This window comes from Anopheles coustani, chromosome 3, assembly GCF_943734705.1.
Source record: "Anopheles coustani chromosome 3, idAnoCousDA_361_x.2, whole genome shotgun sequence".
Taxonomy (NCBI): domain Eukaryota; kingdom Metazoa; phylum Arthropoda; class Insecta; order Diptera; family Culicidae; genus Anopheles; species Anopheles coustani.
This window is the reverse complement of record NC_071288.1, coordinates 34,697,800-34,708,763: the sequence shown is the minus strand read 5'-3', so window position 1 is coordinate 34,708,763 and position 10,964 is coordinate 34,697,800. Positions and strand designations below refer to the sequence as shown.

Here is a 10,964-nt window from a genome sequence, read left to right as displayed (position 1 = left end):
CTAGCGCGATTCGCGCGACATCACGCAAGGTTTTTTTTATATGGAGGGTAAAATCCCAAATGAAGCCCCCCCAGTCGAAATCGCTGTTGTGGCTACACCATTTGTGAGCGGGTGCACCTTAAAGGTATGCAATTGGTGAAACAAATGTCGTTGTGTGAACCGTTTGAATTGAATTCTCGTTAAATTAAAGATGAGGATTATACTGGAAAGGATGTACAACATAAACTCCCTCATGCATTACTTACATGAGTGTATCAAAATTCGGCTACGCCATCAACCTAGGGGTGCGGTATGAGGGCCAAACCAATGAGTTGGACTGAAGAAATGAGTTTGAAACGGCGGCGCGCCCGCAGCGAGCGCAGCGAGCGGACTGCGCTAAGTCTACCGAAAAAGGGAGTTTGTTATAAATTTGTGAAATAAGGGCACCTCATACCGCACCCCTTGGTTGATGGCGTAGTCGAATTTTCATAAACTCATGCAAGTAATGCATGAGGGAATTCATGTCGTACATCCTGTCTAGTACAACCATAATCTTCAATTTAACGAGACATTCATCCGCTCACAAATGGTGCAGCCACGACAATGATTTCGGCTGGGAGAGCTTCATTTGGATTTTTACCACTCAATAATTAGATTATTACGCAGTGTAATCAAAGTAGCAGAAATTTTCTAATTCATAATTAGGACATTGTAGGCCAAATCCCTTGGAAATCCCTAGTATGTTAGTAGTCCATGGAAGTAGGTATGTATTTCAACAATTTCTTTCATCAAACTTGTTTCTCACCATAGCGACGAGTTTTTTTTTAGAAAGGAAGACAACACACTACTTGGTCAAAATAGAAAAAATTAATTGTTTTATTTGGATCAATCTTAATTGCTGTTAGCTTTTGTAGAATCTAATAAATACCCTTTCTAGCATTATCGATTGTATATCTTTAGTACTTACATAGGAAGGGAAGTGGGTGCTGCACTTTTATTCGTAAATATTGATTCGCTAGACGGTATTTCCTGTCTGTGAATGTGCTTGCCAACTGACTTTCATAATGATTCCTTTTTTTTAGTTTAGGGAGAAGGGACACAATTTTGAGGAATGTAAATATATTACATGCACAAAGATGGTCCAAGAATGTAGGGATTTTCAAGCTACTTATTTCGTTCCGCTTTCATACCAAATCACAAATTCAGTAAAAGTTACCAATTCCATTTAATCACAAATTTGGCATTTACATGACTGTGTGTAGAGTTTACATGTGCAATCGCACACAGTATTGGCTAAATTATATTACATGCCTGTTTAATTCATGTCTATAGACACTATATTCTCTAATGATTTCTTCTCAATAAAAAGACAATTTGTGAACCATTAATTGAACAAAGAAGATTGTCTGTTAAAAAATAGAGAATCGCTTTTTTAAGTGGCTTGACTTGCAGTATGACGGGAAAATTGTTGGAAAAACAACAAGAATAAACTTTGTCTATTTTCAACGACCCACCGTTCAATGGAGTTGGTTTCATTATTATGGTTACAGCACTCAGTGGAGAGTTTATTGCTATTTTGAGTAAGTTAAACACTGGCGATTTGAGATGTTTAGATTAAATACTAGAGAAATTGGAATGTAGATAGTGAAAATATGATTCAATTTGTGCGAACACGTTATGCAAAAGAAATACACATTGTGCAACTAGAAAAGTTGTGTTATAAGAATATCGCATTTGAATCATGTTAAAGCGATTTAAAAAGATTTGAAATTTGAATTTGAAAGTACTGCTGACTGTGTGAGATGGATTTTTCTATAGGGAGCTTTTTTCCATTTGCTCTTTCTTTCTTTTTTTTTGTGGTTAGTTTTGGCATGTTTTCTGTTGATTGCGTTTGCATGCGTATAGTTGCATTAAAGTATGTTTCCTTTCTGCCTTACGTTAGAATTGTAATATGAAAAGAGTAATACGTACTATAAAAAGTTTAGAGTATTTTATCGCAACATTGGTTGGAGATTAAGCCAATATATTCCAATTATTTCCTCGTAGCCGAGCATTCGCTTGTTTTTTCTTCTTTTTTTAATTTCTGTTCTTATCACTTATGAATTTTTAAAGATTTGACTACAAAGATTTGCTTAGATTCATTTGGAGTGTGCGAAAGCACAAGGTTATTCTTTTCGTATTAATGCGTTTTGTTTTCTTCTTTACTTTGTTCTTTCCTCGTCGTATTTGCCGTGTTTCATTAAAATCATGTCAAGGTCCATTCAATGATATGCTTCAATAGATCAGATGCCGAAAGGGTGATATAAAATTGTAATTTATACAGTTTTTAAAATATACTTTATTTCTTCCTTTGCATTTACTATTTCACGATGTTTACTTATGTTTTCAACATGTTCAACTATCTCTTCGATTAATGCCTTCTTCGCCTATTGTATCTTTTCTCGTGTAGTGTTTGACCGAGAGGATATCTTCTTTATTCGACTAGGAGCGGAACCTTTTAATCTACAAAATATCTCTCTGATCGACAGCAGTTTCAAATGCTATGCAAATGCATGTACCTTGATGAAGCCGACTCGTTGTGCCGTCTCAGCTTATTTTATTTCTTGCTACACCCTCCTTTGCGAAAGGTACACTGACTCTAGTTTACAATGCATGTAATAACTATTTAAAGCATTGGAATTGGTTCGAGTGCTTGCCATTGTAACGCTTGTGTATGTGCTGTTGTATAAATTGCAAACGGGTTGGTTATGATGTATATGTTTGTTTCTCATTTTTTGCTTACAGGTTTGCAACGCTTTTTTTAAACAAAATTTTTCTCGTTGTTTTTCGATCACGGTTGGGTTTTTCCTTTTCACAAGCGCTGATTAATAGAAATATGAAAATTCTGGAAAACATCAGGATGTGTTTATGTTTTATTGTAAGTAATTGAAGAACTTTAATTGAATATTATTATTTAGACAAAGGTGACACTTGATTGTAGTGGATGGAACTTTAAATAGGCTTCAGGACTACTTGGAATAATAGCTGTAAAACTGATTGAAGTTAAAATAAAACAACTGTGTTGAATGAAGAAAATCCAGTATTGACTGGCTCATCTCTTGCTCCGGGCGAAGAAGGTGCACATTCGCTTGGTCACTTGTATGGTGCGCCTAGTTGTAAGTCTTAGTCTATTGCTCTCGACATGCTTCGTACGGCGTCGGTTACGTCTGCGCTTCTCTTATAACATGAGTAATCATTACTCCTCAACTATTACTAGGTAAAAGGGCCATTTCCAATGCAGCCCCCAAAACAGCATCTAACATGAAAACAATATAAAATCCTAAACACTAAAACCCGTTTCTTTGGAGGAAACTCGTATGATCAATTAAAAGTTTATCGCCTATGGTTTAAGAGTATTTTACATACAAGGGGACATTTGCTCAGATCTATCATTGGGATTGAAGTGCTGTTATCAAATTCTCCAACAGCCGAGGATGATTGCTGTATACATTAAGTATAGTTTATAGTTTTGAAAAGTAATATTTTTATTTGTGCATGAGCGTGTTGTGCATGACGATGTACACTCAAAATGAAAGAGGATCCATAAAATGTGCGCTCGTTTTGGTATAGCGTTAGTGCGCCTTTAAATCATTCCAATTCCGTTTAGTTGCTACATGTACCGACATTTAGATGAATGTTTTATAAAAGACTGTTAGAGTACTAATGTAAAATGCTGCGATTAAAATGCCGGTGATCCCAACGATCGCCCAGATCTCGGTCGCTTTTCTTCGACGTTATAAAGCGTATTCTATTCTGAATTTCCCAACGATACTGCCTACTCGCCTGTCGTGGAATGCCTGCTGTGCCGTTTTACAGCACATTTTACTAGTGATTATTTCAATGCCAAAAATCGCCATCAATAAGTCTGTGCCCGATCTACATTAACACTCTAACAACTCGATTTAGAATCTTGAATGAAAAATGTTTCCTTTACCGTTGTATAAAAATAACTTTCTAAACTTCTTCCTGTCTGGTTGCCAACGGGGATTCAAAACTATTACTGTTAAACTTGGTCAATTTCGCATTTTGGCTGCAGCACAATGTCTTAAAACTTACCCCAATGGGGTTTTATAACTCCGACAACTCTGTGGAGTCGAAGACAAAGGTAAATATATGTATATATTGCAAAAAACATTACCACGAATAAACGAACCCTCTTCAGAAAGCGGATATCCTGTGTGCGAGAGCTTCGAGGGGATAGTAACTTTGATGACTGATGCCTTTGTACAGCGTGTACAAGCATGCTAGTTTTATCGTAATTAAGTCTTATCAACAAGTAACGTCCCTCGCGAGCTTCAACCGATCCAACGGGCGTCCGGATGGGGTTCCTCGTTGGGGGGTCAGATCTATTATTGCACAACGTCTCAACAAATGCACATCCACCAACCGACCCAGGGTCCTTGTTTCCCTACGGGTCCGTAGGACGTCTCGCGGGATCGGACCGGACCTTGGCGGTGCTGGTGGTGCGTGGGCTTTGTGCTGGCGTTATTTGTTTTGATAATTACCCCGGACGTGGTTTAGGGTACGCAACGCTTGCCTTTCATCCGTTTGACGGTTGAAGTGGTTTCCGTGTGGTGCTGCTGCTGCTGTTGGCGTAACTGGAAGAGGGCAAATCGAGCTAAAGCAGTACTTCATAGTAGGGTGTGCTAAGTAGCGACTAAGGGTTGAGGGAAAAGAAAATTGACCGTTTAGAGAGAGGAGAATAAAATCAAACGTTACACAAGGATGCATGGTGTACCAAGGGTAAGGTAAGTTGAACAGAAAAAAAGCAAATACGATACAACGAGAGAGAAAGAGAGAATAGGAAAAAGAGATAGAAAAGGAAAAAGAGAAACAGTAGGAGAGATGTTTGCGATTAGTTTGAAACAGGGTAAACATTTCGGAAAACTTTCTTCTACCACTACGCAAATCGGAAGCAGGCAGTTCGTGTTATGCCGAAACGGCAAGTTTCTACCAAGCAGCGCAGCCACTACCCTGTACAGTTGCTACGGCAAGCGGGCTACTCTGGCGGAGTGGTGACTATTTTTACCGTGGTCGTGTCGGTGTCGGTGCTGGAGGATGGATTGGACAGGTCGGACCGAAGCGTGAGGCTATCCATCTCGGAGATTATGCTGCCGGTTGGCTCGGGGCTGCCAAGCGGACTCGTGACGCCCTCGGTAACAGATGGAAGCAGCGATTCGTTGGAAGGTTGGCTGGAAGGAGATTGGTAGCGGGGCGTATTACTTTCCAGTAAGCCAGTGAGGAACAAAACGAAAAACAAAACGCAATACGCAATATCGTAAGGTTGTTGTTACAATGTCGTACAAATATCTCATGACTTTGTATTCAAGCAACGAAGCAAAAAAATGTTTTGAAAACCATTTTTTTTGGTTGATTGCCTATGTTATGTAATGGCTACCTTAATTTGTGAAAAGCATCGACTTTTTCCTTTCATTCTGTTTTTGTAGACTGAAATAATAGATACACAAAATTGTTTTAGATGTATATTTTTTTTTTAAATACGGGAGAACCTAATTTTCTTCTAATTTTCCTAAAAGTAATGTGCACATAAAAGAGATCGTAGTGCAATTCTGAACGCTAATGAAAGAAGCATTCGTATTCATTGTTGTTTACATCGAAAGGATGATTTACTAAGCCACTCTTTATAAAACGTATCAAAATGTTTACTTAATGTATTTTTCTACTGAACCACTTTAAAAAGTTCAAAATCATAAGCTCAATTTCGAGCTAATGTTTTTAACCAAAAACCAAAAAAAACGATTTATGAAGAGCTGTATACCGTAAAATAGTATAATTTCTCGATTAAAAACCACTAGAAATTCACCAAGCTGTAATTTAAAATGAAATGAACTTGGTCACTTTGCGTATTGAATTTGAAATATTCAACTGGAGACAAGAAAGAGCTTTTAAAGTACATTTATCATTGTCATGTTTTCTCTTGTCCTAGTAAAAAAGCCTATCTTACTTTGAAAAAAGAATCATATCCTCAAAAGTGCACCTACTTTAGATTGGTAAAGTGGGTAGTTAAAACAAACTTTATTTGTGCGGAAGTAGAAGTGCCTTTCGTGACTAAGCAATGCTGAAGAACAACAACTAACTACGCACTAAACGGATGCAAACGTCCGTACTAGTATTTTAAGAATTTATTAATCAAATGTCTATCAATTCAACACCGAACGATGTCGCAATAATTCGTACGAAACACTTACCGCTCCGATGTGTGGTAGTCTCCTGGAGCAGAGTTGGAACGGCCCGACCGACAGAAGCGTTCCAATCGCGATCCACCCGCTTGCGGAGCCCGCCCGGAGATGCCCTTGGTGAACGGGTTCTGGAAGGAATGCTTTTTCAACATCGTTTTGATCAGAATGAGCGTGTCCAGTTTCGGTATGCTCTTGACGACGCTGTTCATATCCTCATCGTTGATTTGCACCAGCCGACAGTTTTCCTCCTCCGTGGGCAGCTGGATCGTGCCTAGCTTTGTGAGCCACGGATGCTCCTTGATCTGTGGCAGCGTAATCCTCTGCTGCGGGTCCTTATCCAGCATCCGACCGATGAGATCCCGCAGCTCCTCGCTAATGGTGCTCGTGGCAGGATACTCCAATGGGTCGTTCTTTATCTTCTCGTACACGCCCGGCACCGAGGTGGCGATGAATGGCACGTTTCCGTGCACCAACGAGTAGAGGGTCGCTCCCAGGGCCCAAATGTCGGCAGCCTTACCATTGTAGAAGTGCTGCCCGGGCAGAAGCGTTTCCGGCGCCCGAAACGCTGGAGTGCCCGCTGTCGAGCCGTTGTTCATGGCGGCATCCTCACCGAGAAACTCGTTGCACACGCCCAGATCGGCCACCTTGACGCTGCCCGCGTCGGATAGCAGCAAGTTGGCCGGCTTCAGGTCCCCATGGATGATACGCTGGTAGTGCACTGGGCCAAAGGACATGGACGAAGGGTGAAAACATGTTAAACATTCAGTACAACTAAGCCAGGGCCCGCCTCCTGGTCGAGGGTGTTTCAATTAAGAGGGATAATCGGATCGCTGTCTGTCTGTGTCGATTGTTTTCCGAGCGTGATTTGGAGTCCGGGCAAAACAAAATCCAAATCCTTGACGCGTCGGTCGGAAATCAATCACACCGCCTGCTGGCAACGCCAGTTAAGTCCGGCCGTGGGTTTTGCGATTTTATTTTTCGCCTGTTTTATCGTTCACGGTCCGACGCTTTGCACCGGAAATACACATTACTTACGATATTCGACGCCCAGCAGCACGTCCCGAAACACATTCCAGGCACGTTCCTCGCTCAGTGGAGTGTCGGTCGGGATGCTGAGCACTTCGCCCTGCTGCACCAACTCGAAGACTAGATAGAGCGAATCCTCCAGTGGATCGTCCAGGACCTCGACCAGCTTCACCACGTTCGGGTGATCCAGCTGCAAGCGAAACGTGGACGAAAGTTAGGGACGGTTCGACATCAAACATGCGAAAACATGATCCGAGCCTCTGGGGTACGGATACGCGGCTCGACTGTCACTCTCCCGAGAGCGACCTTCCTACCTTTTTCAGCACGGCAATCTCCCGATAGACCCGGTCAAGCGGGGAAGTGCCCCGCTTCGGACCCCGTCGCATCAGCCCCGCCTTTCGAAGTAGCTTCCGTTTGGATAGGATTTTCATCGCGTAGTGCGTGGAGTCTTCCTCCGAGTATGCCAGCTTCACCAGCCCGTACGAGCCCTGAAGGAGTAGAGTTGAGCGATAATCGAGTTGTGTAAATCTTTCGACTTTATTGCATCAAGGCTCCAATCTGACCCGACGCAGCGATATCGAACATAATCGGTTCTAAGTGAGGCGAATAGGGTTCTTTGCCATAAAGCGACTTGGTCCAGTAATTTACTTAAGCCCATCAACGTCAGTGATAGTTTTGTGTGAGATTTTTCAATGAACTTCATTTGGTTAGTCAATGCAACCATGTTTGAAACCACTTGCTATTTAATAACGAAAATTCAATAAAAAAATACCTTTGAATCACTAATTTGGCTTGGGCCACCATTGAATACGATTCCATACATTTGAAATCGAAAAATTATCAAATATAATACTTTTTAAAGAATATTTTGAGAAATTTGAAAAAAAAAATAGTTTGATTATAAGCAAAAAGTTTTGGATCCCTAACTGGTATTTATCTTCCCGTGAGTTAAAGAGTTAATCCTTACGCATAATTCATCGGTGTTGGTCCGTTGGCACCGAACGATTCGATTAAAATGCAGATCAACGACATGAGGAAACGAATGAGGACATTCATCACATTTTACTTTAAAGTTACTTCACTTTTCACGGATCATTTCGATAACTGTTTAAAATATTCTTCTTGAAACATTTGTCTATTGGATCTTCATGGTTTTAGCGGTTTATGCCACGTATTGTTTTTGTGCGTTCATTACTGTGTCGGCTACTTTAACCTACCTGGCCAATTTGATCAAGCAGTTTGTACTGGTTCAGTTGCAGGAAGCTACCGGACTGCTCGATCGAGACGCGCCGTGACTCGCGCAGAGGCGTCCTCCGGCGACCACTGCGCGGACTTCCGTACGGACTGTTGTACGGACTGTACGGCACGTTCGGGTAGATCGGACGCGTCGTCTGATCGAGCGTTTGCAGCTTCGGCAGGACGCGCCCCTTCAGCGCTTGTGGCACGATGCCGGCCGCACTTATCTCCAGCTGCGACTCGGAGCGATTGGAAGCCTCCAGGATGTCGTCGTTATCTGCCAAATCGAGGGATTGAGTTTTGGGAAGTATTTTAATGTGCTGCGACATGAAGCGTGCACTGTGCGGCCTGTGGTAAGTTCCTCCTCCGGCCACCATCGGCACTGGACCGGCACTACCACCACTGGCCACCGGGGTTCGCCCCACGAGTGCTCCCTCCAGCACGTGATGGTGGTGGTAGCTTTGGTAGTGCTGTTGGTAGCTGTGGAGTGGCGGTTTGCTACAGCGTCCCGTCACCGTGTTAGTAGCCATGGGGCAGGTGTTGTTGGTGGGTACAATCGAATAGTATGGGTTGCTGGCGGATGCGGGGACGTCGGATGCGTCGTCGCCTTGATCGGCACCGAGCGGCACATCAATGGACACGGAAGGCAGACCAACGGTTGGATGATGATGATGATGGTGGTGTTGTTGGTTTCTATCACAGGTTTGGACACCGGCGTAGCATTCGTCTGGGCTGGCGCGGTTAGGGTTAGTAGTAGAAGTAGTAGTAGAAGTAGTGGTACATGCGTCGCTAGGGTCGCTGATGGTTATCAGTGGATGGTTATGCACAGGGTGAGCAGAGTTAGTCGATGGTGAGGATGATCCAGGAGTAGCGGGCACCGGAGGTTCACCAACACCAAGCGTTTCGGGGGTGTTGGGACGTGGGGAGTTTGCTCTACTGCTGAAGGTAACAGCCGTAGTCGCCGCAGCCGATGCCGCCGCCGCTGCCGCCGCCGCAGTCATCGCCACGGCCGCCACGGCAGCGGCCGTTGCGGAGTGGAAACTAGTACCTGTAGCTCCTCTGCCGCCAGCGCCCAACTCGCTCTGAGCGAATGCCGGCTGTGGAACACTGGTTGACACGCGCACCACGTCCACCAGACCCTGGGCTAGATCCCTACCGACAGCATCAGCATCGTTGGCCGCCACGGAACCACTGGTGCCCATCTCGCGGCAGCTAAAGCTATGATTCACGAATTGGTTACTTGTTGCACTAGCTAATGGGGGTGACGGTTGTCGCTCATCGTCCACCGTCCTCGAGATCGTCGTCGTCGTCGTCGTCGACGTCGTTGTAGACGGCGTCGTAATATTCGTCGGCATGCAACCCTTGGGAACCGCCGCATGAACGTGGCTCGTGGATGAGGTGACGAAGTTGAGGCATTTCATACTAGCACTATTGTTATTGCTGCTACTGGTGCACCCATCGTCGGTGACGACAATCGCCACGGCGTCTTCCGACCCTAGGAACTTGTGATCTTTATGCTCTGGTATAGTAGAACCGTCTGTATCTTCAACTTCGTCCCCTCCAACCTGTGTACGGGGTGCCGCTGGGGCTACTGCACAATCGATGTCCGCTTCCGTCTGTACTGTTGGAGACATTTCGTTCGGGTGCGGTACCCTGCTGGCCATAGCAATTGGCTCGTGCCTGCACATATGACGAAGCAAATGACGCAAAAACATGCACACAATTAATATTCGTCCAATAACCGCACAACTTGGTTGTACTCACCCAAACTTGGATAGGTTTGGAATTCGCGGAGTACATTGACTGCAGCTAATCGGTTGATCATTCCAATGGCACGATATTATAGAATCTGTGAAAAGGAAAAAAGGATATCCATTTAATTCCCATATCTTTAACACTCGTTCCTCTTTAACACTCGTTCTAATTTTTCGTTTCCATATCTTTAACACTCTATGTAAAACGAGTTATTCGTAGAAGAATTCTATTTCATCTAATCCAAATCCTGGAATAAAGGCCCGAGAACAGTTCATGGTAAAGCTCTAGTATGTCTCATCCTAATGAGATCAACAAAATCAAATTTGCTTATAGTCCTTTTCCCTTTTCGTAGGGAAGCTTCGTTACCGTGAGTCAATTAATCCCACAACCGTTCGCTCAATAAAACTGTGATGGCAGTGCATCCAAAACAATATAAAAGACGTTCCCAGTCTTCTGGAGGTACGCTGTGTTAGCTCTTTGATGTGTGCTAATTCATGCCTCAAGCAGTGAGTTACCTATGCTTGCGAAACGCACCTACATCAAACAGCATCGGTTATTCGACGAAATCGTAGCAATCACACGCCCTTTGGTCGGGACTGCTACGCTCTTGAAATGCTTTATACCATCGTTGTGTTAGGATCATACTTAAATATATACGCCTCGACGTAAATCGGCATCGTTCGGCGCTACAAACGTTGGGACGCCATCACTCAGGGATAAGTGGAAAGA

The 10,964-nt window shown here is 43.5% G+C and overlaps 1 protein-coding gene across 1 annotated transcript; it reads right to left on the bottom strand.

The window, feature by feature from the left end:
• Positions 1-5,017: 5,017 nt before the first annotated feature.
• On the bottom strand, positions 5,018-10,144 carry LOC131259922 (serine/threonine-protein kinase PAK 5). Its single transcript, XM_058261536.1, has 6 exons — positions 9,813-10,144; positions 8,462-9,770; positions 7,559-7,732; positions 7,254-7,434; positions 6,228-6,936; positions 5,018-5,210 (listed from the first exon to the last, which is right to left on the bottom strand). Exons 1-6 carry the CDS (start codon positions 10,142-10,144, stop codon positions 5,018-5,020), a joined length of 2,898 nt encoding a protein of 965 aa, XP_058117519.1.
• Positions 10,145-10,964: the final 820 nt, after the last annotated feature.

Bases quoted from the DNA above. Each gene is read 5' to 3' on its own strand.
- LOC131259922 (XM_058261536.1), bottom strand. From the start codon at position 10,144: ATGGCCAGCAGGGTACCGCACCCGAACGAAATGTCTCCAACAGTACAG. The intron at 7,435-7,558 runs GTAGGAAGGTCG...TTTCGCTTGCAG, and splicing joins AGATTGCCGTGCTGAAAAAG to CTGGATCACCCGAACGTGGT. The intron at 5,211-6,227 runs GTAAGTGTTTCG...ATCTCCTTCCAG, and splicing joins GACTACCACACATCGGAGCG to CCAACCTTCCAACGAATCGC.